Genomic DNA, 27,545 nt, shown 5'->3' with positions numbered 1-27,545 from the left:
GAGCTTTGCACATGTGATCCCACTCCTTCCCACCTCCTGAATGCCCCCTGAGCTATGTACCGCTTTTATGCCCATATTGCAGACAGGAAAACTGAGGCTCAGAGACGTGAAGTGACTTTTCAAAGTTATAATCCACTCCTAGGCACCAGTGCAGGCAGAGGAATCCACAGCCCTCACTTTTAACCACAGGGCAATACTGCCTCCAAAAATAGACCGTTCTTGGGGAGCATTTAGAGGGACAGAAGAAGGACTCATGCCTCCACCCCGGAGGGCTGGGGAGGGCTTAGCCCCAGAGCTGGACTTCTGGGGACAGGTGGGATTTTAGCAGGTGCAAGTGGAACAGGTATACCAGAGGAGATGGAACCAGGCTTTGTGCCTCGGGACTGGTGAGTGTTGTACAGAGCATAGGAAGGAGGAGAAAGCAACAGACCAGAGCAGAAGGCTGGTTGTTGGTGAGATGGTGCAGGGCATTGCAGCGGGCTTTGCCACCAGGCTGGGGGGGAGCCTGGGGCAGAGGAGCTCAGCTTTGGGGCACAGAGCCTCTGGAGACAAGAGGAGGGGTCAGGAGGCTACTGCATCTGGCCCAAGTCAAATGGGGGCTGTGGGAGCGGAGGAGGGGACAGATGCAGGAGACCTGGGGCACTCGGGATGTACAGGACTGGGGTGGGACTGGGACACGGGAGGAGTCAGGGATGACACCAGGAAAATGCTGAGCATAGGCGGAGGTATGTTGTCCCTAAGGAGCTGGAGGGACATCCGAGTGCAGATGTCCATCAGAACGCAGTCGGCTGGAAGGGGAAAGCCCAGGAGAGCGCCCCCTGCTAGAGACAAGGTGTTCTTGAATGTGTGGTTAGCTGACGGCTGCAGGGGGCAGTTGGGGACTCCCGCTCAGAGCCTTGATATTTCTCACCCAGAGACTATGTTCACATGCATAGTGTGTGTGTGTAAGGGAAGGGATGGGACTTGTCCATGGCCATCCAGGCTAGTCCCTGCAGGAGCAAGTTAAATGTCTGTGTATCCAAGTTCCCTCCAGGATTCTCCCCACCACCCATACTGCTGTGGCCCAGGTTCCATGCACCTGGGTTGTCATTTGACCTGTGTTAACTTATTAATCTTTACACGGACAGTTTAATGGAGATGAAGTATTATCCTCATATTACATATGGGGAAATGGAGGCACAGAGAAGTTAACTGACTTTCTGAAAGTCACACCGCTTGTAACAGAGTAAGGATTCCAGCTCGAGCTCTGCCGCCTCTCAGAGACCGATTGTGCTGGCTTCACCAGAGAAGGGGTTAGTTGAAAGGATATCAAGGAGCTTGTAGAATCACCGAGTGGGCTGCAGAACCAGATCTGGGGTCCCCAGCCAAGAGCTCAGGGCAGAGCTGGCCCAATGAGGGAACTTCACTCTCCCTGAGTGAGACCTGGCCACCGGCTGGGCCACAGCCCTGCTGCCACCAGCCTCCCAAAGTGCTGAAACTTCTGCAGTGGCTACCGGGAGCCTTTCTCCCTGTCACCTTTTTGTGGACCCCCAGCTAACTAATCCCCTGGGGGCAGGTGCATCTGATGCGGGAGAATGTGGGGGGCTCTGGGTCACACTCCGGCTCTGGTGACACGGGGGCCCTGGAAAGTGAGGACGTGGCATTTCAGTTCTGGGGCAGAAGGTGGCCTCTGCCTGCCCCCAGGTTTCTCCGAGCCCAGAAGGGCTGCACGTTCAAACTCTAGCATAATGTCTTTACACGGTAGCAGCTGGAGCAAGTCTGATCCCCTTCCTGGGCCTCAGTCTCCCTGTCTGCAAGGAGAAAGGAAATGGACAAGCCCAAAGTAGGCAATCTACTCCACTTCCTGCCACCTCCCTCTATCTTGTGTGGACTCTGAGCCCATGTCCGTGTGTGCATGTCTGTGCGTCTCTCTGTCTCTGTCTCCGTCTCCGTCTGTGTTTCTCTCTATGCGTGGCTCCATCTTTGTCTTTGGATGTATTTTCTATTTCTTTCTATGTGTATGTCTCTGCTTTCCAGTTTCTCTCTTGTTTTCTAACTCTGCCACTTTCTCTCTCCCTCCTCCCCTCCCTCCTCCTCCCTCTCCAGCTCTCTTCCTCCCTCCATTTCTCCCTTCCCCTCTCCACCCCTCCCCCCCTTCTCCCTCAATCCTTGTCTCTCCCTCCTCCCACCCCTCATTTTATCCTCCCTGCTCCAGCACCTCCTCCTGCCTGTTCCCGGGGCCCTCATGGCTGCAAGGGGGGGGGGGCTGCCCCCTCCTGCACAGGGTTCATTTGCCCGCTGCGAATTGCTAAACCCAGCGCAGCTCAGCTTCAGTCTCTTGCTCTCAGGCTCCCACCATGTCCTGTTGGCAACTGTGTACTGACTGAGGCATCCGCCCAGACAAGAGGAAAAAAGATACCCCACCTGACCGAACCCCATGGGGAGGCCTGGGGGCCCCTACTTCCCAGAGCCCCACTCTAGAGACATGCTGAAGCATGGCCTGTGTTGGGGACACATAAACGGAGTGGCCTCCAGCCAGTGGCATCTTCCCATTGGGTCAGCTGCTTGTGTAGAAGTCCCCTCTTAAGCTCTGAGGGGACACGGTGATAAGAAGGGCTGAGCCCTGCCCTCAGAGAGCCCCAGGCTGCTTTAAGACCAGACTTACACAAACCAACAGTCAGGGATTGGAAAGAGGGGCTTGGTGGGTACCGGAGCATTCCTGGAAAGCTTCCTGGAGGAGGTGGGAGCGGTTCTTGAAGGTCTTGGAGCAGTGGAGACGTTACGTTTGTGTCGTATGAGGGTATGAGCCTCAGAGAGGGTTCCAAACAGAACCTCCCCTCTGGGTTGAGGAAGTAGAAGCTGTGAATGTAGAAACTCAGGTCTATATTCTCAGTCCCGAGTGAGACCTGTTCACACCCTGACCAGGGCGGCAAGTTAAGTCTGTGTGAGACTGGTTTTCGTGCTGGGGGAGAGGGCAAGTGGGACATGCCTGGTCATCACTGCGAGTTCGGCAAAGAGGAGGAGGAGGGAAGAAAGAGAGAGCAGAGTGGATACGCCTCGGGCCAGCCAGACATTCCGGAGCGTCCCAGTGGCTGGGGCTTCTGTTCGAGGGCAGCCCTCCCCTTCCCTGCTAATTAGGAGTGAAAAATGACTGGCCCAGAAAGGAAGAGACACTTGCCCAGGGTCCCACAGAGAGCCAGGGCACTGACTGGCCTCTGCTGGCTGCAAGAGCTCTTGGCCCTTGCTCTAGCATTTTTCCACCTCTGCATGCCTAGGCCTAGGCGGGAGCAGCGTGACGGTGGAGTGTCAGCTGTCCCTCTGCCTGAGGACCCTTCATCTCAGAGAGGACCAAAGGTGCAACCACTCCTGATCTCCCTCCCTCTCTTCCCAGGAAACCTCCGGCTGCTTACTCGTCCTTATCCTGCTCAGACTTTTACCTATTATTGGGTTCGTGAGAGTATTGCCTTCTTCTTAAGAGAAACAAGCTCTTCAAACATGCGAAAGACCTGAGCCTTCCTGGGGCTCCTGTTCTAGAGGAAAAGAGAGAGAGAAAGACTTAAAAAAAAAAAAAAGACTATTTATTTAGAGAGAGAGCACACTAGTGGGCGGAAGGCGGAAAGAGAGAGACAATCCCGAGCAGGCTCCACACCCAGAGTGGAGCCCGATGCAGGGCTCGATCTCACAACCCTGAGATCATGACCTGAGCTGAAATCAAGAGTCAGATGCTTAACCGACTGAGCCACCCAGGGGCCCTGAGAGAGAGAGAGGCATTCTTGAAAAGAACTTTCTGATAATTGCTCTTCAAGTGAAATAGCACAGTCAAGATTGTAGGAGCACATGGGAGGAGGCTGATTCCAAAAGGAGGGGAAAGTAAGCTGGGAAGACTTCACAGAAGAAATGTTGTTGGATAGGGCCTTGAAAAATTGGGCCAGTGATGTGCCAGCTGGAAGGGAGAGTGGGAACAGATGGAGAGGAGATGTGGGTAGAGGGAACAGGGTCATGGAGGCCTTGAATGCCAGTCCAGGCCCTGGGCCTCAGTTCCGCTGGTAGTAGTGCCCCCAGCTGCTTATCCGTAGCCCTGTGGTACAGGAACAGGATATTCTGGTGGGACATTGCTTGATTTTCAGGATGTACCTTGGAAATCGAAATCCAGTCTGGCTGAGAACTTTAACCTTGCCCTTCCCCTCTCCTCCCTCCTACTCAGTAAAGTCAGAGGTGTAGCACCCTTTCCTGCCTACCCCCCTCGACCCCCAAGCAACCACCTGCAGAGTCTGGAACCCCATGGCAGAGCCCCCCCCCCCCACTGCCAGTGACTCTCAGGGACCATCCCCAAGGGCCCCAAGTGCAGTCTACCCACCCGAAACCAGGTGCTCCAGAGCCTGGGAGGGAGCTCTTGTTACACACCGGCAGGGGTGGAGGTAGGGGTGAGGCGAAGCAGGACGACCTCGGGCCCAGATTCTAAGTCCTGGCTGTGCCCTGATTGACTGATTGATGGGGAGTTCCCCCTCATCCACGTCCCAGTGTCCTCATCTGTGTGGAGGGGACAGAAAATATGCCACCCTTGTGAGGCCCTGTCACTACCAGGGACACGCTGCTGCTTGCGGTTCCCGTGGACAGCTGGAGTGTTGTCAGCAGGGGGAGCAAAGACTAAGGACCAGAATAAGGCACATTTGTATCCTTGGGCTCATGCCCTTGAGGGTCCCGTTCATGCCAAGGATGGTTGTCCTCGTTCTGAGTGGTGTGGCCTCTGTGATCTCTGAGAGCCACTGCGAGTCTGTGGCCCCTGGATGGTGTTGTAAGAGGGAGCAGTCTGTCTACATTCAGAGGGTCTGATCCCCAAAGACCTTGGGAGAGAGGCACGTCCTTGGTCTTCCGGAGCAATACTGTTGTTGGTAAAGAGAGGACATAGGATTCTGCAAACCAAAGGTGTCTTCACCCCACATGACTTCACAGAAGCTACGGTCCAAAGCCAGTTCGAATTCTGGCCTGGCCTCTGACAGCTTATCTCACCTTTGGGCAGGTCTTTCTCCTCTTTGGGCCCCAGTTTCTCCATATTAGGTGGGGGGTGAGCTTGACGAGTTCTCATGGTCCCCAAACGCTGATGTTTCTCTGCTCCACAGTAGTCCCTGCCTCGGGGGTCCCCCGTTTGCCTTCTCCTCCCTGTTTCCTTGTGCAGGTCGCAGGCTGGCGTCATGGCGACAAGCCCATTGAGCGTTGCTAGGGATGACTAGAAGGAGGCAGACCCGCACAATAGAGGCTGGAGCCGGGTGGTAGGCGCCTCCTCCCACTTGCACCCACCCTGGGGAGGACAGTGATCTCACACAATGAGCTGGATTCCAGTGACACTTCTTTCCTGTGTCATGGGCCCAGTGTGGGCTCCATTAAACAGCTCTGTGCCTCCCTGACTCAGTTTCCCCACTGTCTGCTGTAAGTCTAGACATTTACCCTTGCCATGCATACTCAGGGATGAAAAGGCATCATGAGTGAAAAGTCCTTTGGAAATAAGGAGATGAGGGTTTTCGGAGGTCCAGATGGACGGTTGGGACCCCGAGAGCAGTGTCCACACAACACTGAAGAAATGGGATAAAAATTCCCCGTCTCTCATCCCTGATGTCAGAAGCAGCTGGCCCTGGGGAAGCCCTTCCCAGCCTGAGGTTTGTGTTGATGATGGCAGATTTCCGGTCTTGGAACCCAGCACTCCTTCTAGGTCAGGCTGGTTCGGAGCTTGGAGAAGCATCACCAGCTGCCACCCCCACCAGCAACGGACTGTGATCAGACCAAGACAGGGAATGTTCCAGCTGGGCCCCAGAGCAGGCCAGCCCTAGTCAGCTGCAGCAGTGTCTAAGCGATGCAGGAGTGTTAACTCCAGGAGAAGCTCCCCGTTTGGGAAGCTCGGGGGAACTGCGCTGTTGGCACCATGCCTGTGCCACACTTGCCCAAATAGTGTCTTAACTGGAGGCAAAAAGGAACTCGTCATGTCCCGCAGCGTCATTGCCTCCCCGGGCAGCAGAGACTTTTTCCACAAAAGATAAGAAAGGTAATGAAGGTGAAGGGCAAAGATTTCCCAGCAAGGCCTCAAGCCAGGCAGGAAGGTCATAGCCATCTCAGGAGCAGCCCACCTCCCAAGGAAAGTCAGTAAGGGAGCTGAGGGTGGGGCATCTGGCCCCTCGGGCATTTTCTGCCCTGGGGATATGGACGGAAGTGGCTAAGACACTGCACACGTGGCACAAATTGCTTTATCTTCTGGAACATGGTGGCTGGGTGACCCCCAACATGTCATTGTCCCTCTTTGGGCCCCTTCAGACCAAATGAGGGAAAAGCTGCCTCCCCCTCTTACAGTCCCAGGAAGATGCCTGCTGACTCGGTTTCCAGTCTGCTTTCCTGGGAACAGGGAAGACTCTCTCGCCTGGAAGTGGGAGGATGGCTGACTGTGGGTTTGCTGTTTGGGACTGACAGCCCCTACTCCGTGTGGGATTGTACTCACGGTGGCAGCGCTTTTGACAGCAGTGCTCAGCCTCCCTGTGGCCTGTGTGGGAGACCCAGGTGTCTCCTGCAGGTGTGACTGTTTGGCATTTGCTGTGCAGTTTGGCAGAGCCTGGGCGCCTGAGGTGGCAGACTGTCTTCTTGGCCCACTCCAAGCCTCCCAGCCTCATTCAGAGTTCCCTAGTCACGCAGCCAACAGCACCACCTCGGTGGTCCGTCCTGAGCTCCTGTGTACTCAACTCTGGGTAGCTCTTAGGGAAGGGCCAGAGGAGAGGGCCGCCTAAGCCTTCCCCACCCCCACTCCCTTGGGCTAGCTGGGAAAGCGCAGTCCTGTCCCAGGGTGGGCTAGCAGCCCTGAGCAGTGGACCCCTTAGGGGGCTGGAGCAGCCATGGAGCCACCTGGAGGGGCTATGGCAGAAGCTGGGCCTTGAAGAGCGGCACAAATCAGTGTGATCTTGGGCTGGGCCCTGGGCTCAAAGCAGGGCTGGAGGACTGAGTCTCAGAAGCTCTCCAAGGTCACCCACATGCTTTGGTGGGGAGTGAGGAGTGGAGAGTGGTAGCATTGTGCTGTCCGTAGTGCTGAAAGTTCCTGTCCTACACAGTGACCTCATTCCTTCAGTAAATAGGGCTTCTGGCCCTTCCCACCTCCTTGCCAGCACCTCTTGCCCTAACTTCTTGTCATTTTTTTCCCCAGATAGCCCAGGACCGTGTTGCTGCCCCTCCACCAGTCCCACTCATTCTCTGTGCCCAACCTGTCTCTTACACTCTCTCCCTGGTAACTGCCACCTAAAAATGGTCCCTCATGGTCCCTGTCCCCCATGCCTTGTCAGTTAGACTGTCAGACATAGACGTGCCAATGTAGGGAGCACTTGAAAGGGATACAGGGATGTTTGGTGTTGTCACATAGCTCGAGGGTAGTACTGGTGTTCAGCGGGTCGAAAAGTCCTACCCAACAGATACCTGACCTACCTGAGATGCCAGTAGCATCTTTGAGAAACAGAGTACATCACTTTCACTGAGAGGAGAAACTGAGGCCAAGAGGGAAGGGACTTAGCTAAGGTCACTCAGCCAGCCAGCCAGAGACAAAACTACAGCCAGAAGAGCAGTCCCCCTCTTCTCCCAACCAGGCTTCTGAACCACTTAGGTGACTGCCTGAACCAGGAACTCTCATCAGAAAGGGGCTGGCATCTGAAAGAGGGAAAGGCCACAGTAATGGGGGCTTTTGACAGGCCAGAGGCACTTCGGGAGAGGAGACCTGGCACCCTGCAAGGAACAGGGACCAGGATTCCCCAGCCACGGAGCCCTGCAAGTGAGGATCCTGCTTGCATCCTCCAGACCCTAATGCCCCTGGCAGGCCACACCGCACACCATCAGCATTGATCTTCGGCAGGGGCACTTGGGTTGCTATGACAACAGGCACCCACCTCACGGCATCCAGCCCTGCGATTCTGGTCTGGCCACCTGCCCTCAGACTTTCTGTGCCCATTCTCCCATGGTTCCCAGGTAGGGGGGGACTCCTCTGTCTTACTCTCTCCTATCCAAAGCTGTGCTTGAGGGCATAGTGTCCTCATTAGCAGCTCCCCCGAAGAGCTGGGCACATCTGTCTTCCAGGCCCCTGGTACCTAGAGTCTCTAGCCAGAAGCTCATCTCCAGGCATGACTGGGCCCCCAGAGGGAAGACCCTTCCACCACCACATCCCACATCTCAGACCCTGCTTTCCAAGGGCTTGGCACATCGGAGTCAGTTTGATGCAGGCCGTATGTACGTGATGGCTAATTCCTGCAGGGGGAGCTGGAGACGCCCATATGGTCTCTGCCTACCTGTCTGTCCCTAGGGAGCTTACGTTCAGGAGCAAAGACCAGAAAAAAAGGATCAGGCCCAGAAAGACGAAACCCATAGTGAATTATGGCAAATGCTCTAAAATAGATTTTTGGTTTTCAAACTATGGGTCATAGCACAATGGTGGATGGCGAAGTCAAATTAGTGAGTCATGACCAGCATTTGTATATAAAATGAATAGAATTCATTAGACTGGAATAGGAAGAAAAATCTCATAGCTGTGGTCAAGATGAATTTTGCTTTGTGAAACTGGCCTCACTCATGTAGGGCGTGTGTGGGGTGGAGGTGAGGGTGTGGGTGGGTGTGTGCTGGGTTGTGACACCACATGGATGTGTTGGTGTGGCTCGAGGACAGTCGGATGTGAAGGCCCATGTTTCAAGAGATGGCAAGGCCTAGAGGAGGCATTTAGAGGAAAAAAAGAAGAGATTGCTTAAATGCCTGGGGTGTTGGGGAAGCCTGCGGGAGGAGATGGCGCTGGAGCTATGGTTTAGAGGATAGGAAGGAGTTTCTCGGTGAGCCATGGGTAAGAGTGAGGAAGGTGTTTTAAGAGGGGGTTCAGTATAGAGCCAGCCATGTGCCAGGCCTGCTAGGGCAAATGTCAAGTGCCATGTGGAGTGGCGGCAGGAGGGGGATGGATTCCAGAATAAGAAAGCCAGGACACAGGAGTCATAAAATTTGGTACCCCCTGGTGGGCATTGACATAAGGGACCAGAAAAGTCTCAGATTTGCAGCATCTCTACCCTGACTCCCTCCCATCCTCAAGACCACCCCATGGTTAGTACCATGGGGAGATACCATACTTGGGAAAGTATTCTGAGTTTCTGTCCTTGGTTAGCCCCATGCAGATCAGCAAGACCAGACTCACACTCCTAAACAACTCAGGCCAGGTTATGAGCAAGGGCTGGAGTGTGAGGCTCAGGCTATCGGGACTCTGGGGTGGGGTGGAATGGGGGACTCAGGAGAGAGAAATCTATGAGATGGGAGCAATCAAAGAGGCCTTCCTGGAGGAAGGGGCTTAGCACTGAACTTCAGGAAAGCTGGATAACATCTGTGAACACATCCCTAGAAGATAAATGTTCTGCCCTTTGAACCAGAGCCGGGATCAGGGTCTGTCTCACCTCAGACAGTCCTGTTGAGAGGGACCCTAAACCCCTACCAGTAAGGGATTCTTCAGTTTACAAAAGGACCAGCCCGCCCCCGATACCTTTACGTGGGTCCTTTTGACTCACCCCACACTCTGTCCTTCAGTAACATCACTAACCCTATGCACCAAATGCTCTTAACACACAACCTTTCTGTAATGAAACAGCCCCGAGGAAGGAGAAAACCCAAGAGTGGATGTGGATGCCACGGTGAGGGGTAAGGGGCTGGTGTCCTCACTTTGGGGTCAGGATTGCCTCGACTCCCACCAGGGCCAGGGTGGCAGCCACAGGCCAGTAACAACCCTGAATCTGAAAAATCTCTGAGCTCAGAGCACCACATTAAAACACAATTAAGTGAATAGACTCTCCCCCATTGTTTCTGCTCCTCGGCAAGTGCTCCCTTAATAATCCCATCGCTTTGAACTCGCTGTCAGCTCAACAGAAGTGGGTTTTTTAAGTAACTTAATTATTTCAGAACTCACTGTTTCCAGAAGCAATCTAAGTTCCCCCTCCAGCTCTGTGGCTCTGTGCTCCAGGAGCTGTTTATTTTGATTAGTTTTGTCGTATATATCTAACAGCCACCCAAAAGAAAAATCCACAGACAGCTGCCCATTAGCCAGAGAGCAGAAAACCCCAGTACAAATCACCCTCAAACAACAGATGGTTCAGAGTTCGTAATGAAGTGGGGGAGGTCACCTACACAGTCATGGGGCAAAGCAGAGACTGCCGAAGGGCCGTGGAGTTCTCAGGTGGGAGGGGTTCCTCCTGGCTGGAAGTTGAGGGTGGGCTACCTGGAGGTGGTGACTTAGGAGCTAGGACTGACAGTCAAGCTAGGATTTCAAGAAAGTAAGTATGAGCCTTCTCCGACCTTCCTACGTTCCCCGCCGATGGAGCCCACCCTTGTGTACGTCAGACATCGGTGCTCTGAAGTGTCTGGGCAGATTCCAGCCAGACACTGAGAGATCTCACACGGTGCTCTCGCGGGCAGGTGCAGCTCAACATTGGCAACACAGTCCTGTTTCCCCCCGTGCCCCTCATTCCTGTGTCCCACTGCTCGGTCGCCAGGGGTTAGGAACATGCGGCTTGAAGCCAGACCTTCTGGGTTTGAATCCTGGCTCTACCTCTTCTCATTTTTATAGCTTTTGACAAGTAGGTTAATCTCTCGGTGCCTCAGTTTCCTCTTCTGTAACATGGGTTACGATGACCCATGGGGTTGCTGGGAGGATGGAACGGACGAGCGTACCTACGGTGGTTGAAAGACAGTCTGGTCTGTGGGGAACACCCCCTCTGTGAAGGGTAGCTGGCATTAAAACAGAAGTCCTGATGCCGCTGGGAGGACGTGTGGAGGTCATACATATAAAGTGAGGGAAGAATGGAAATTATTTGGTGTTGAAAGCGGCGAATCTTCAGCCACAACCCAGGGCTACCAGTCAGGCTCAGTTTCAAACAAAATTAAAGAAAGTAGACAAAATGCTAGTCAAAGATTATATCAAAAATGGGTTTTATCCTGCCTTGTAACTACCATGTGTGGTAAGCCTTTTGCACAATTTTCACCTAAATGACTTTCCCGTGAACTTTTAGACGTCTGTTGTGTTTCGTGGCCTAGGGAGACGGAGAAGTATGAACCTTATCCTGTGGGTACCTGGGAGCCAGGGGGTGTTCTTGAGGAGGGGGAGTGACCTGCCTCTTGGTGGTTGACATCTCTTGTAGGCAATGCCTACCGAGAGTGCTTGGAGAATGGGACGTGGGCTTCACGGATCAACTACTCACAGTGTGAGCCCATTTTGGATGATAAGGTGAGTGGCCCCCACCTGCCCCACCCCTCATCCCTGTACAGGTATAGGACTCAGGTTGAGCATAGAGGACCCCAAGGGTGACAGAACCGGTCCTTGTGCAGCCCAACCACACTTTTTTGCACTTCTTCCCCCTGCCTCCACGTTCTGTCCCCTGCTCACTGACACTAGGGGAGAGAAGGGGGACACAGACCCCCACCTTTGGGAGAGCTCTGGCTAGCAGAGGACACAACCATGTCTGGCATGTGACAGAAGAAGGGAATGACGGTATGACCAGTGTCCCAATATCTAACAGGTTGTGTGACTTCCTTCCTCCTCTGGGCCTCAGTTTCCTCATCTAGCATTCTCATTCTGTGACTCCACCTGGGAACGAGCACAGCCTCTGGAAGGCTGGGCCCCACGGGAATCTGGGTCCCGCTTACACCTTGCCAGCCCCCTTGCTCTGGAACTGGGTTCCAGGCTGCATGCAGTGCCGGCCTCCTCCCCTTTGAAGCTTCACCTCACCCCTGACCCAAAATGACACGTCCCACCTCCACCCCCCTCCTCCTTCACCCATTACAGCCCCCAGTGAGGCTGCAACTTTCCCCAGGAAGTCCAAGTTCGGAGGAAAAACATGGAGCCCCCCTGAGAAAGGGATGCCACAAAATGTGAACCCAAGGGGGTCTACGGTGGGGCCACAGGAGTGGCGATGGGATGGCTCATAAAGAAGGAGGCTCCCGCCAGCCCTCTGTCCTCCCCTCTCCAGCCAACAGCCTCTCTGAGCAGGGGCAGACCACGGTGGGATAGTCTGCCCTGGCAAGAAGGAGTATTTGATCACTGCTTCTGTTTCGAATTGCCAGCACACAGTGACCATAAAGAGGAGACTGGCTTTTATTTGGCATTAATACTGTTCCAAACTTCTCTACAGACATTGCGTCCCCTCATTGCTACATCCGGGACAGACTGATCCCAGGGCGCCCTCCAGACTTCCCAGAGCTTGCTGCCTCTGAGGCAGGAGGGCAGGTTGGCTCCATTATACAGATATTAAAACTGAGGGCCAGCGATCTAAATCAACTCACCCTCAGTCACTCAGCCAGCGAGGCTGTGAGCTGAGGTTAAACACAGGTGTGGCAGCTCCCAGTCCAGAATTTAAAAGACCGTAAAATCTAGAGAGCCACACCGCTGGCGTATCCCAGGAGAGGTTGTGTGCAAACCGGCCGCCCAGCTGCCTGTCAGGGGGTCTGACTGCAGCCATCTGTCTGTGCCAAGAGCTGCCCATGGCCAACAGGAGGGAGCGCTAGGAGCCAGATGTGGTGATGACACTCGAAGCCACTTCTGCCTCCAAGGTCACAACACATAGGGTGGCCATAGCAGGCGTGCCCAGCCCCACCCTCCGTGTGCCCCATGCCTCCATCCACCTGTGTGTGTGTCTGTCTGTCCAGCAGAGGAAGTATGACCTGCACTACCGCATCGCCCTTGTTGTCAACTACCTGGGTCACTGCGTTTCTGTGGCTGCCCTCGTGGCCGCCTTCCTGCTTTTCCTGGTCCTGCGGTGAGTCCCCCCCACCCCGCCACGGCCTGCTGCTTTTCCCTCCCCCCCCAGAGGGTCTCGCCTCCACTCAGCCCTGAAGCCAGTGGACGGAGGGGTTCGGGGGAGCGGCCAGGGCACTGACCGCTGGCAGGCAGGCAGGATGCAAGAGGGGAGCTGGCTCCGAGAGATCCAGCTGTGGCCACCACCGGGGGAATGTGGCTCCTGCTGCAGCCCTGCCTTCACCCACGGCGGAGGCCCTTGGCTGGCCTCGGGGGCTGCAGTGCCAGCTGTTTCCTGAGCCCGGGGAAGAGGCTCCCGCTCACTCCCGATCCCGGCTGAGCCCTGGCCCGGGCCTCCCACAGGAGTATCCGCTGTCTGCGGAACGTGATTCACTGGAATCTGATCACCACCTTCATCCTGCGCAACGTCGTGTGGTTCCTGCTGCAGCTCATCGACCACGAAGTGCACGAGAGCAATGAGGTCACTGGGCCAGGGCTGGGGGCTGGGGAGCTCCGGGCTCGGGGGGCACCAACCTCTCTTGCCCAGTCCTCAGGTGTCAGCCCGCACCTGAGCTCACCTCTACCCCAATCACTGTCCCTCCCAAGCTGGGGCCAGAGGTAGGGCTGGGGAGGGGTGGGACAGGGGGTACTGCCAGGCCTGGGTCTTGAGAGCAGCACCGACCTCAAACCAGACTGGTTTAGCCTGTTCCACTCCCCATCTTCTGAATCCAGGACCTCCCAAAGACCCCTTAGAGAAGAAGAGGCTGGAATTAAGCTCTGTTGAGCTTTATCTCAATTCCAGTGAGAGACCTGTCGGGTTATTTTCCCCATTATACAGACATGGAAACTGAGGCTCAGGGAGGTTACGTGACACTGTAACGATGCCTCCACATCTAAGCCAGCAGGATCTTGACCAGCCCCCCCCCCCGTCACATATTAGCTGCCCAGCCTGGAGTTGTGCCAACTGCTGTTGTTCTACTTCCAAGTCCCTGCAAAACCCGAGACGAACGAGGCCAAGCAGAGTCCTGTGGCACACCATTAGAGACTTCCCAGTATATTTTCTTTGGACGGTGGACCTGAGCAGACACCCAGCCTGGTTTGACCCTTAACTTGCCCCCCCCCATTAAGCCCTGCCTCAGCACTAGCTGAGTTCAGTCCAATTTGGGGGGCCCTGCAGCCCCATATTAGCTTGAACTGATAAGATGTCTCTTAACTTGGAGAAAAAGCAGGGTTGGGAGGAGGGGGTCTTTAGCTTCCTACCGCAGCAAGATTTTTTGAGAAGAGGAGGCAGACAACCATGTGGGGCCCAAGATCAGGGCTGGGACCCTGGGGGAAAGCCATGTGGGCAGAGACCAGCTCAGCACAGGGCCAGCTGACAGCCAGAGTCATCAGAGCCGGACAGAGAGGGGACTCACTGTCCACGGGGCAGAGTACTCCCATCACAGGGCTCCCTGACCACTGTTCCCCAGACCCCAACCTCGGCTCTGAGGGTACCCTGGGAATGAAGCCCGGGGAAAGATGGCCAGGTCAGGAGGCCTGAGAGCTGGCCATGGCACTCTGTGGCCCTGGACAGGCTTGTTCTCTGCCCATACCCCCACCTCCCGTCTGCAGGGTACTTGGGAGGGTAAGTAGCCCTGCTCAAAGGGACAGGGACAAAGGCAAATGGCAACAACCCTCATTTCTTGGTGTCTGCCTTAGCCAGCCTTCATCTCCTTTAACTACCCTGTAAGACGCCATGAGAAGCTTCCCCATGTCACAGTGAGGTTCAGGGTACAGCGACTTGCCCCGGAGATGGTGAGTCTCCACCCAGAGCCAGCAGTGATCATCCTAAGCCCAGAATCTTCCAAAACCAGAGATTTTGGAGAATCACCTCGATGGCTGCAGCTCACCTTCATAACCCCTGCACTATTATTATTTATATAACAACTTCCTCTTAATTGACTCACTGCTTTTTTTCTACACGAAATTTCCTATGTCATCCCTAAATGAAAACCTCGCTGCGGATTGAAGGTGACTCTTAAAAAAACTGACAATGAAAACACAACAATGTTGTTCAGTTCTAGCCTCTGCCTGCAGAAAGCTCAGACTCCCTCTTTCTTGATGAAAAAGATCAGAAAGTGCTGGGGGAGAAGCCAGAGAAGGGACTGGTGCGGGCTGGCGCCTTAACTTCTTCCCAAACAGCGAGAGAGAATTAGGTAGAGCATGGGGCTTCCCAGAGTGAGACTGGGGGGTACTTAATGCACGTCCACCAGGCAACGCCTGGCCAGTGCCTGCGCCGTGCACTGGGGCCCTGGCCCCAGGCAGCCCCTGACCGCCGCCTGCCCCGTACAGGTCTGGTGTCGCTGTGTCACCACCATCTTCAACTACTTCGTGGTGACCAACTTCTTCTGGATGTTCGTCGAGGGCTGCTACCTGCACACGGCCGTCGTCATGACCTACTCCACCGAGCGCCTGCGCAAATGGCTCTTCCTCTTCATCGGATGGTGTGAGGGTCCCTGGGGGCCGCAGGGCCTAGTGGGGAGGGGGCAGTGCTGACAAGGTCACCTCCCTGCATCTTGGGTCCAAGGACAGGTGCACAGCCCTCCCTGCCGTCCCCAGGACAGGCCGAGGATGCGGCCACTCCCTTCCATTGTGGGGGAGGAAGAAGCAAGTAGTCCCTCCGACAGAACATGTTACAAACAGCCCTCCTCTCCTTGCCTTGGAAGACCAGTCCAAAGACCTACGTCTCTGGCTTCGAAAGAGAAGCTGGCCAGCTCCACTTCTCTATCAAACAATCTCAGAAAATCATGCCATGCCCTCCTCTGTCCGACCTGCTTAGAGAGGGTTGCTGAGAGAGGGAGAAGGGGGGGGTCAGGGTGGGGCCATGGATGCTCTACAGTTGGATGGTTGGTGCCAGGCCCCTTGTGGTCCCTTCACCCTGTATTCTACATGAGGGCCCTCGTCTGTCTGTCTGTCCACTGTAGCCTGTGTCTGTCCTTCTTTCAGGCATCCCCTGCCCCATCATCATTGCCTGGGCCATTGGCAAACTCTACTATGAAAATGAACAGTAAGTAGGACCGGCCACCTGCAGGGGTCAGAGGGGTGTCAGGAAAGTTCAGGCAAGGGATCCAGCCAAGCCGTAGGGCAGGAATTGAAGCCCTACTAGGACAGATTGACCTTCCCATTGTCCCTATAGTGAGAGAATATCCCTGGCTCCCAGAGATACTCATGTGGTAGGTGTCAAGTCGACTTTGTTGACCTGAGTTAGGAGTCATGGTTCTTTTAGGGGCCTTAATGCATGACCCCTTTGGCTTTCGGTAAGGCCTCCTCCTCACAGTGGCAGGTCTGGCCTGGGGTATATAGAGGAGGCCAAGGGCTGGAGGCTGTTAGCCTAGAGCACATCCAAGGTTGGGTCAGTGAGCCTGTCACAGACCCCTGGGCCAGGGAAAGCGGGCCCTTGTTTTATGCTGTCATCCCAGTCTCGGCCTGGAGTAGTGTCCCATCCTGCGACCCTCCCTGCATCAGAGATGTTGATATTTAAGCCACACCCAGATGATGGCAATTCTGGCTGTGGGTCAGCCAAGGAGTAAGCTGAGAAGCTGGGTGCCACCAGCTGAAACAAGAGGGGACAGGGGAATGTCAGTCTCCAAGAGGTCTCTGAGGCCTGGAGAGAACGGATGAGATTTGGGGGCAGGGACAGAACTGGGGTACACTCCAAGAACCCAGCGCTGGGAAGAGCTTCTAATGATTAAAACTACCTGAGAATAAGAAGGCTGCCGTGAAAGGTAGTGAGCTTCCTGTCAAAGGGGGTGTTCAAGCAAAGACCAGAAACCCCAGTGCTGGGAGGCACCAGGGGAGATTCCTATCTAAGGCAGTGTGCACTGGATGACCTCTAAAGTTAGGGAGGACACGGTCAGAATTTCCCAAAGTCCCTGTGGCCCTTCCTGAAGTCTAGTAGGAGTGGTTGACAGAACCAGTCTGCGTCCTGGCCCCACCCTTCCCCTGGACTCTGAAGCTTCTACACCCACCATCATCCCCAGAGAGTAAGCAAGCCTCTGGTAGCAGCAGGCCCCCTTCACTGGGTGAATGAGGCGCAGCTCAGAGAAGGGCTGGGGTTCAGGGCTGGAGAAGGCTCCCGCCTCTACATCTGCTGCTTTGTGCGGCTGAGTGCCTGGCACGTGGAGTAGCAGGTTCCAAGCAATGCAGAAGCATGTGCTACCGGGGGCCTGGGCCCTGGGCCAGCAGGGGGGAGCCCAGCTCTCCCTTCATTCGTGAGCCTCCTGCATGCCTAGCCCCGGGTGCCACAGTCTGGAATGGGGTAGGGGAGTGAGGAGGAGGGGGAGGAGACCCAGGGTCTGCCCTCAGTCCAGCTGGTAACACCAGACCCTCCATGGAGGGCAAAAGACAGCCCAAGGGTGTGCTGAGATCGTCAGAGGGGCCGGGGCCATCCACCCAGGCATTGGGTCTCAGGGATTGGGTCTCAGGAAGGGTCAAGCCAGAGAACCCTGGGCCCAAGTCTACTGTGGTGGCCAGACCGTGGCTCAGCAGGCCACTTACAGCCACCCCATCTTTGCAGGTGCTGGTTTGGCAAGGAGCCCGGCGACCTGGTGGACTATATTTACCAAGGCCCCATCATCCTCGTGCTGCTGGTAGGTCCTCAGTGGGGACCGGGATGGGGCTGGGCACCGGGAGGACGTAGAGGACCCACCCAACAGAGATGCTGGGGAAGAATGTGGCCCAGGGTGGCCCCCCTGCACACCGTCTGTACATACCACCCCACTTCCTGGCACCCCCACTCCCACTCTCCCTACTCTATGCTCCATCCCCTGGTGCAGCCCCCTCACCTCTGGCCCTCAGGTTCTTCCTCTGGGCAGAGAATCGGTCTGACTGGCAGATTTCTAGTGCCTCCCACATCTGACGTCCCCTTGCCAGGTACTGAGACAGCCAGGCGAGGGGGCGGCTGATGGCAAGAGAAGGGTGTGCGGACTTCTGTTCAGCCCAGACCTATACCCCCCTCTGTCCCCAGCGACCCCCTCTGGGACCCAGCCCACCGCCCCCAGCCTGGAGCAGAGCTACCAGAATGAGGCATAATGAGCGATTGTTCCTTGCCTGGCTCCCTGCCCTTTGCCAAATGTATTCGCATTTAAGGTATAATTGCCAGCACGTCTTTAATCCACAACGAGCTTTAATTAAGGTAGAGTTTAACTAGAGGCTGCATTCTACAAAAATGAACCCATTATATATCATACATTTTGAAAAAGAGACATGCAAAAAAGCCCCATAAGAAATCGGCATTTACGTAAGACTTATTTCAGGCTTGGTAATTTCGGGCTCCTGTATGCACCAGCTGCCTTAAAGGGCCACCAGCTCCTTGTGGGGTACATAGGAGGGAGAGAGAGCGAGAGCGAGCGAGAGAGAGAGAGAGAGCGAGAGAGAGAGAACGAGAGCACGCCATCCTCCTCTTGCACACAGCAGGTGCCTAATGGGGGTTCTGTAGTCTACCTTGGAGACAATTAGTGTTTATCTCTTTCATTTCCTGACTCCTCCTTTTTGTGACTTCTTCTGGGGTTCATCTCCCCCATCTTTGGAGTGCCCTTGATGTATATGAACTAGAGATGACTAGGGAGGTTTTCTACCCACTGCCTGAAATTCCACCATCAGAAATTCCACCTTATTTCAGAGGCAGAAGCCAGTCCTTCGGCAGTCAGCGGGGTAGGGGGAGTGACTGTCTTTGGAGTCCCCAGCTGCAACGAGTCACTTATCCCCAGCTTCAGTGTGAACGGAAACCCCTTGAGACCCATCTCCTCCCCAGCCAGCTGCTGAGAGCCCATCCTGGAGGGATAGGGCTTTTCATGAATCTGGGACCCTGCCAAGAAGGCTGGCTGGGGTGGGGCTTCAGCCATAGTGGGGAGGGAGCCCCCGATTGCAAGGATGTTGGGCAGCGTGAGGAAATGAACAGAGAATGGGAGCTGGGCATGGAGGGCTCCGTGTCAGCCCCCACTCCCCGCCTGCTCCTTCTGGCCCCTTTTTCTGCTTCCGCCCCCCACCTCTTGGCCCAAGAGCCCTCTGCATCTCCCTTTGGGCCCAGCCCACACCCCACACCCGGCTATTGCACTTACAGGGCTTCTAGGTTCCCCACTGACCTGTCCAGAAGCTCCATCTTCATTACTTCCAGATCTCACATCATCCATGCCTGGAAATAGGAATTATGATCCCCATTTTATAGCTGAAGAAATTGAGAGAGATGAAACTGACGGCCCAAGGTCACCACTAACTAACAGCTAGCTGAACTGAGACGCAGGGGCCCATCACCCACCCCCTGCCTGTCCCCTTGGTCTTACAGTTACCCCACCACCCCTGCCCTCCCCTGATGGTTCATGGCTGCATTTCTGCTGCTGAAAGACACGACCAGGCTTATTTCTGGGTTCTGGGAAGTGAATTGGCTGGTTCAGTTTGCAGGAGGCTGTTGTCATGGTGTTGTCATGGGAAAGGCATGTGGCACTTACTGGGTCCTGCTCTGGACCAGGTGCAGGGCTCAGGGCTCTCCATGAGAATTTTAACCCATGCCGACCTTCTGAGACAGGCTCTGTGGTGTCCCTTTAGGACTGCTGAGGAGGCAGAAGCTCAGGGAGGTTAATGAAGCAACTTGCCCAAGGCCATGCAAGTGCCCTTTGCCCAGCCAGACTTAGAGCCATGGGACAAGAACTTGGTGCCAGGTGTTCGTTTGGGACCACCTCCCAGGAAGCACTGTGAGGGGTGGGAGTGGAAGTCAAGGCAGGGAGGAAGCCAAGGTGAGGTGACGAGCTAACTTCCATGGGGACAACCACGTGGAAGTCTCAGATTGGTCCCCCACTGAAGGTTGGGAAGCTGGGTTACTTCTCCACACACCTCCCGCCTCATCAGTGGCAGTTGCCCAGGGGACAGGAAACCCGCCCATTTCCAGGCCCCTCAGTTGTCAGCCTGAGCTAGCTCCCCTGGCACAGAGGGAGCCTGAGGCTGAGAAGTGTCCCCAGCAGCTGCAGGGGACCCCCAGCTCGGCTCCTTCAGGACACGCCCATCGGGTCTGTCTGACTAAAGTCTCCTCGCTCAGTGCTTCTCCCAGCAATGTCCCAGCAGCCCCCCGTCCACATGCAAATTCCAGGGCCCCCCCACCTGCCCCTGGGAATATCTGGGGTGGGCCCAAGATCTGCATTTGGACGAAGGGCCCCGGGTACCTTGGATGTGCATGCCCAAGTCGGAGAGCCATGGTGTCCGGGGCCTTGCCAGGCAGGGATGTGCATCGTCCGGGCTTTCTCCGTGGCCCAGCCAGGGCCCTGCTCGCAGGGGGTCTCGGGATGTGGGCCTGTGAGGCTTCACCCGCCTGGAGCATGCCAACAGGAGGAGAAAGCAGAGGCACCCGGTGAGGAGCAGGCTCCCAGGCGCCGGGAAACAGATGGGTCTCGAGGCTTCTGGAGGTACCCCCAAGTCCACCTGGCCAAGTCGCTGGGGTCCACAGATGCACGTGGGACAGACAGGCCGGCCGGCCGTATTGAACTGACCCGGCGAATGTGCAGTCCGGGAGGCTGAGAGCAGGGGAGCAGTGAGAGGAGGGACCTGAGCTGTGTTGGCAGCACCCCAACAAGCATGCCCAATACCCAGAACTGGAGGGAGCAGGGGCTATCTCTGAGGCTGGGAACCATGTCCGAAGCCCAGGAGGCAGGAACGTCAGTCCCTTTCCATCTCCCTCCTTGCCTGCCTCTGCACAAGCCACAGCGAAGTTCGAGGAGGGTCTCCCGTGAGCACCAGACTTAGCAAGTACCCTCACCTTGTGGGGAAGGGGCGGGGGGTGGCCCAGGGTGCTCTTCGCCGGGGAGCTGGCTCTGTTTACTTGCCCTGCCTTGGTGGGAGGCGGTATGCTGTGGGGCATCCTAGAACAAGCTCTGGTTGTGGCCCCCTGGGATTTGTGACCCTGAGGAACCTCCTCGCTTAGAGCCTCGGTTTCTCACCTCTAACATGATGATGCCTGGCCCTGCTTCATGGAGTCACCGGGAGGACCCATGGTAGCCCTGGGGCTCCGCCTCCGGCCTGTCCTCCTCGCACCTGGAGGCACAGGTCTGGATCCCGTGCTGATGGGCCTCGCAGTGCTCTCCTGAGCTCTGGTCACCCATCCCTGGCAGTGTGGCCTGTGCCGTCCGTCTGCTTCCTTCCATCTGGCCCAGATTTCATAAACTCCTGCAGGAGCCACAGCACGAGGCAGGGGTCCGGAGAAGGACGCTGAGGCCTCAAATCCTGACACCAGTGTGTCCTATGTGGCGTGGGCAAGTGATAGAGCCTCTCTGAACCTCAGTTTGTGCATCTGTAAAATGGGAATAATGATCACACCTACCGCATAAGGCTGCTGCTTGAGGAGTAGCCATGAAGTGCTTGTAACAAAACCGGGAATGATGTGTGTCCTGGGCCACATTAGGGAGCACTAAGCCTCCCTTGTCCGTCCTAGTAGCAACCATATGTCCAGATCCTGACTCTGGGCCTGACACACACCACCGCCTGCCAGACCGGGGCTCTGACCAGGCTGGGGCCCCCCTCCCACAGAGCCTCATTAGGAACTAATGTGCCAACGGGAGCCCGAGCTCCCAGCATCAGAGCTCCAAGAAACACGGGGCAGGAGCGAGGCTGGACTTCTCCGGGGGAGTTTCTCTAGGGGGTCTGGCCTTACTTACCCTTTCACCCCGTACGCTCTCCCCTCAGCATTCCCAGAGCCCCTGCCATGTGGGCTGCCCTAGGAACATTCTGGGCTGGGAGGGCCCTGCAGTCGCTGTTCTAGAAGGAGGTAGATTTCACTGCTTGGGCTCATCTCAGCCACAGTGGCTGCTAGCTGGCCTATCTCCCCCCGGGCCTTTCTTTGCCTGAAAAGAAATCCCCCACCTTCCTTTAGCCCTCAGCTCAAGTGCCATTTCTCTCGGCCTTTCTGACCCCTTCCCCCAGACCATAAGACTTTTGGGAGCAGGGACCTTACACATGGCAAGTCAGCTCACTGAATGAATGAATGAATGAATGAATGAAACTAGGCTGGACAAGGCTAGGGTACAATAGCCAGTGCTCACTGAAGAACTGGTATTTGGGTTGGGGGGAAGAGGAAGGTCCAAGAGTAGAAAGCTCAGTGTGGGCTGGGGGCCTGAGGCTCCCTGGAGGAAGGGAGTGGAGAAGATGCTGTGAAGGGGTGGCTGGGGACCACACTTGCAAGGAAAGAGTGACTCTCAGGCTTCATAGACCTAGGCCGGAGATGGAATGGGGGCAGCATCACTGACCACCTGCCTCACATGAGTAGAGGGGATAAGGCTTGTATCCCAGCTCCTTGGGATGAGACCCTGTCCCTGCTCTTGCCTTGGCACATGGAACAGGACCCTACAGCCAGGAGGTGCCCTGCAACTTACTGACAGAATGGATGCATGGGCGGGTGGGTAGGTGGGTGAGTAGACAAACTGACGGATTATTGAGTAGGTATTTAGATGGATGAATGGATGGATGGATGGACGGATGGATGGATGGATAATTGAATGAACTGGTTAGTGGGTTGATGGATAATGGGTAAATAGATTGAATGCAGGGAATGTACCAGAAACGAGAATATATTTTGATTCCAGCAGCCTCTACTCTCACAGAAGTCGGGAAGAATCAGAAAAGGTCAAGTGTTTTGTACCACTTGTATAAAAAAATTAGGATTGACCTATCTGTTACGGTGACCTTGTGATCCAAGGGAATACACCAGAAACCCAGGAGCTAGAAATTAGAGGAGCCTTAAGAAGCAGGCTGTAGCAGACCACTGGCTGAAGTCTTCCCCCCCACCCCTTACCCTGGGCTCCCAGGCCAGCCGTGGGTGTGAGAGCAGCAGGCTGTGGTGGAGGAGAAGCCTGAGCCCTCCAGGCCCCCAGAGCATCCTCCAGCTTTGGGGTCATGCAGAGGCCACAGGGCTCTCTGTCCCATGAAGTCTGCCAGTGTCCCCCCACTCTCAGCCTGGGATCCAGAACTTAGGAGGGCTTAAGAAGTGACAGATTCTTGGGACAGAGCCTTGGGCGGAATGTGTGTATGTGCACACATATGTGCTCACACATGTGTGTAGGCATGAGCCAACAGACGCCCTCTGACCATGGGCACTACCTCGGGAGAGATTCCCAAGAAAGGGAACCTCACTTTTCTGTCTGCTCACGTTTGGAGACGGATGTGGAGAAAGGCTGGCATTTCTCCCACGCCCACAGATCCACAGGCTCTCATATGAAGACACTCACACAAGCACAGAGAACAGACCCCCCCGTAGTGTTTGGAGGGCAGCGCAGTCACGCAGACAAGCCGGTGCAGACGGACGGGACACTGGCAGGCCCGCGGTGACCATCCACAGCGCGAGCATGGCTCGGGCGGCCCGGGCAGGTCCTGGGAAGAGACTGGGTGCGTCCGTTCTGATGCCGAGAAAAGGCCCAAAACGAAGACAAATGAGGCCCTTCCAGGAGCCGTGGAGCCAGCCCAGCAGCCCATTCATCTTCATTGCCTCAGACGTGCCTGGGAAGCGTTTTCCTGGGTGCAAGGGAGGGATGGTGAGCGATTAGTCACTCCCTCTGGCCAGGTCCACTCCGCCAGGGTAGCAGGGCCTCGGGGGAACCCTCACTCGACAAGAGGGGACCCTGCAGGGGACAGGGCAAGGGACTGGGGTGGAGCTCTGGCCAGCTCCTGCGGCATCCCCAAGTGGGGCAGGGGGGTTGGGGACTTTCTGAGGAGCTGCGCCTCAGGAGAGGGGGCCTCTGTGTCCTTGGTCACTAATTCCAAGGCTGCTTTTCCCCCCTCGGGTCTGGAGGTGGAGAAGCAGGCCCTGGAGCCCTCGGGGGACGGGGAATTGAGCAAACGAAGCATCTGCCTGTCCTCGTGAGGGAGAAGCAGAGGCCTTGGGACCACAGGCAGGGGCTGCGGTGACGGGTAGGACAGATGTGTCCATGGGACATGGGGTTCAGTGGGCTGCAGGGGGAAGTGGCTGCCTCTCAGTTCATTCCCCACCTTATGGTCCTTCTCTTTTTTGCCTTCCCTCTCTCCAGATCAATTTTGTATTTCTTTTCAACATCGTCAGGATCCTAATGACAAAACTGCGAGCATCTACCACGTCAGAGACGATCCAGTACAGGTGAAGGATGGGAGCCTTAACCCCTGGGGGCAGGGATGAGGGGGGGATCTGGGCAGGGCCCTCCAGAGCCTCACAGTCCTCAGCCGGGGAGCTTTTCCCACGGGAAATGGCACCCGAGTGAGGCCCTGCTTGCGGTGTGGGCTCAGACTGCCTTGTCGCCCTCTCGCCCCCCAGGAAGGCGGTGAAGGCCACCCTGGTCCTCCTGCCCCTGCTGGGCATCACCTACATGCTCTTCTTCGTCAACCCTGGGGAGGACGACCTGTCGCAGATCGTGTTCATCTATTTCAACTCCTTCCTGCAGTCGTTCCAGGTGGGGTGTGGGACCACCTGGGGCTCCTTCCTCACCCCCTGACTGGGTCTTGGTCACCCTAGCCTGCACCTACTGGTGGCCCAGCACCTGTTCTGAGGATTTCTGACAGCCCGTCACTCGCAGTGGGCCCCAGCTCTGAGCTTCTGGGGTCCTGGGTCGAGGTGTTCCCAGCCATACCTGCAGAGTGGCTCCCCAGGCAGGTCACTGACTCCTCCCTCCTTCTTTTCCAGGGTTTCTTTGTGTCTGTCTTCTACTGCTTCTTCAATGGAGAGGTAGGAGACCAGGCTCCGAGGCAGTCCCCAGTTCCCAGCCCAGTGGAGCCGCCCAGCCTCTTGGGAGTGCCTGGGTCCCTGGCTCTGCTCAGCTCTGCCCTGGGCTGGGGAGGGGAAGGCCGGAGAAACCACCAAACTTTGGGAAACAGGAATCCTGCCTGAGGGCATGGAACCAGTTTAGAAGGTCACCTGTGCAGGCTGGAAACAATAGGCCAGCCCCTCACAAAGGCACTTGGAGAGCTGGGTGAGCAGAGGAGTCCAGGCTGTAGGGTCTCACAGAAGAGAGAAGCCAGAGCACAGCTGGTAACAGGGGAAGGCATTCCAGGAGCGAGTCAGGTGTGAGCCAAGCATCCAGGCCTTGGTGGACGCAGGGAGCAGGAAAGACACCAGCACATTCTCCCACCACAGAGCAGACCACACGCCTTGGGGCCGACGCCAGGGAACAAGGGACTGGGGACAGCCTGCTTAGCTCACAGAGCCCAGAATCTTGGCGTAAGCAGCTTGGGAGAGAGGCTCACACCAGCCTGTGGTGGGTGAGGACACACAGTGGGTTATGTGGCAAAGAGACACAGCCCCAGGTCCTGCGAGCTTCCAAACACTCAAGAGGGACGCCACCGCCACCCTCAGGCACTTCCCCTGCCTATGCAGAGGGTGACAGTGGGGTGTCCCTGCACACCTGGGTCTCTGTCGATTAAAAGCAGACCGCACATGGGCAAGTCCGACAGTGGAGACTGGCCTGGGCTGGAGGGCAGGGGGAGAAAGAGCATCTAAAGCAAACACACGATGCCTCTGGGGAATTGAGTCTGTCCAGCCGTGGGCCAGACTCGCCTATGGGAACAGACTCACATATGGGAACACAGTCGGTTTTGCAGAACAATTCTTTAGGTGCAATATGGATGCGAATACTACGGCACCGCAATGATCAGGTTTTGAAACGGCTGGAACTGTTATCTTTCCATCTCAGCACGTGCTATGGCCCCTGAGGCAGGGTCTGTCCGCCTCTGGAGGGCGCTGGAAGAAGGGCTTTCAGGAGGGAGAGGGATGCCAAGTACCCGAGAAGAGCGCACAGTTGAGCGGATGCCCGGGAGAGCGAGAGGCAGATGTGCGAAGCTGGTGCTTGGGTCCCACCATAAAGAGGAGGTGGCAGGGGGATGGGGCAGGGAAGGCAGCGTGTCCCAAGGCAGCGTCAGTGGGGAGCTTATCCAGGACACGGATGAGGACGGAGGCAGGAGCTTCCGAAGCTAACAGCTTCAGGGGAAGGACCTGCTTCTGGAACCAGCCAGTCCCTCCCTGCGTATGAGGGTGGCGGCTGGGAGGGCACCCCAGCCTCCCTTTAAGGGCCCTGCAAGGGCAGGGAGCAGGGGAGAAGACTCCCAGTTCCCAGGACTGGCCCCCCACCCCGCAGGCGCAACTGAGCCTCTGCCTCCCCCACAGGTGCGCTCGGCCGTGAGGAAGAGGTGGCACCGCTGGCAGGACCATCACTCCCTCCGAGTGCCCGTGGCCCGGGCCACGTCCATCCCCACGTCGCCCACACGGATCAGCTTCCACAGCATCAAGCAGACGGCCGCCCTGTGACCCCTCCGTCACCCCGCTCACTCATCACTCCTCCATCAGGACAGCTTCCCTCTCCTCACGGGGCGCCTTTCTCTGGGTTCACTTTGCCACTCTGCCGCTCAGGCCCTGGTGGGGGCGGAAGGGAGGGAGAGATCGGCTGGCCAGCCCTGCCGGCTGGAGAGAGGTGTGTGGCCACAGGCAGCTCGAGAGGCTCTCAGGAGCCAGGCCCACTAGGCCCTGAGTCTCAGCGCAGAGGGAGCAGAGGGATGTCACAGGGACCACCCCCCTAGAAGAGCAGGTCGCATGTCTTCAGGCAGTTGCCCACACGGGCCTCTCTCCCTGCATCCTCACTGTAGCCCCATTCACAGGCGAGGAAACTGAGGCCCAGCGCCAGGAAGGGCCTGCCCAAGTCACACAGCTCGTTCGTGGCAGAGCAGGGTCCTCTCATCTCTGTGTGGGCCTCCCCACCGACAGCAGGGTGACATTCGGCTTTGCTCCCTGCTCCCTGCCTCCCTGCTCAGGGCTGCCCTCTACAGTGGAGGGGGTCACAGCAGCTGGAAGCAAAGAATTAGTTTGGCTTCATCCCAGGGGTTCTCACCTACACCCCAGCCCAGGGCAGGCCGTCTCTCTGCCCCTCCCCAGCCATCCTCCTGTCCCTGGGTCCTGGGAAGGATGCTGCTTCCTGTCCTGGGAGACCTCTTCTCGTCCTAGTCCCCAGACTCAGGGAGGGACACGAGGGGAGGAAGACCCAGCTAGGGCAACCAGATACATAGTGCAGGATGAAACGAGGAGGAGAAGCATGCTGGCCGGGGGCAAGGAGTACGAAACCAATTAGGTCTTTGGTGATTAGAACGAATCTCCCAGCTCCCACCTGACTAGGCCCCATTTCAGCCTCCCCTTCAGAAACATCTCGGCTCTCTGTGAAATAAACCATGCCTCTGTGGAAACAGCCTCCCCTCAGGTCAAGTCAACCAGGCATATGAAGGGGTGCTGTGGCCAAGAATGGGGGGCTGGATCCATTCTCGTTTGCAGAGTCCATAGCCCTGGCCTAGGGCTGGTTCTCTCCGACCTGTCCCTTACTCCCCCAGGACAGTCTCTACCCTCCTCCCCTACCGAGGGCAGTTTAATCCAGCACAGAGGCGAGGTACAGCTCGCCCAGCACACCACAGCTAGTCTCAAAGGCCAATGTTCTGAAATCCGGAGGCAAGTGTAGACAAGGCCCCACGGTATCCATGAACAACTATGAGGACGTTTCCAGGACAGGGTGGGAGCGGAGGAGAGGAGGCAGGAGCCATCAGGTCAGGGTTCAAAAAGGCTTTTGCTCTAGGAATACCCCCAAAATATTTTTTTTTTATAATTATGTGTCCCATCTTGCATATTTTTCAGTTGACATCTAATGGGGTTTTTTTTACATTTTTAAATTGGCGAGAGAGGTGATTTCTGGCTTTTGGCAAATATTTACATTTTAAAATAAAACTGCCACAGCACGTTAACATCATTCAGAATCCAAACACAGCATGATTTAATAGCCACCCTCTT

General features: G+C 56.2%; 1 protein-coding gene across 7 annotated transcripts in view; it reads left to right on the top strand.

The window, feature by feature from the left end:
* Positions 1-26,953, top strand: part of CRHR2 (corticotropin releasing hormone receptor 2) — a 45,766-nt gene extending 18,813 nt beyond the window's left edge. For 2 of the 7 annotated variants that reach the window (XM_057304420.1, XM_044387373.3), the window contains 11 exons: positions 11,154-11,239; positions 12,658-12,767; positions 13,109-13,226; positions 15,077-15,230; positions 15,731-15,791; positions 17,301-17,373; positions 22,960-23,292; positions 23,785-23,870; positions 24,045-24,180; positions 24,411-24,452; positions 25,887-26,953. In XM_057304420.1, the coding sequence (XP_057160403.1) occupies positions 11,154-11,239; positions 12,658-12,767; positions 13,109-13,226; positions 15,077-15,230; positions 15,731-15,791; positions 17,301-17,373; positions 22,960-23,292; positions 23,785-23,870; positions 24,045-24,180; positions 24,411-24,452; positions 25,887-26,027 (1,340 nt within the window). In that variant the 3' untranslated portion in view covers positions 26,028-26,953. Of the gene's footprint in view, positions 1-11,153; positions 11,240-12,657; positions 12,768-13,108; positions 13,227-15,076; positions 15,231-15,730; positions 15,792-17,300; positions 17,374-22,959; positions 23,293-23,784; positions 23,871-24,044; positions 24,181-24,410; positions 24,453-24,690; positions 24,775-25,886 lie in introns of those variants that run through there. The other 5 variants (XM_057304421.1, XM_044387379.3, XM_057304422.1 and 2 more) reach the window with 3 other exon arrangements.
* The last annotated feature ends 592 nt before the right edge of the window (positions 26,954-27,545 follow it).

This window comes from Ursus arctos, unplaced genomic scaffold (genome assembly GCF_023065955.2).
Source record: "Ursus arctos isolate Adak ecotype North America unplaced genomic scaffold, UrsArc2.0 scaffold_3, whole genome shotgun sequence".
NCBI classification, from domain to species: Eukaryota; Metazoa; Chordata; class Mammalia; order Carnivora; family Ursidae; genus Ursus; species Ursus arctos.
Note: the sequence above shows the minus strand (reverse complement) of the source record. Positions and strands in the feature narration are given on the sequence as shown.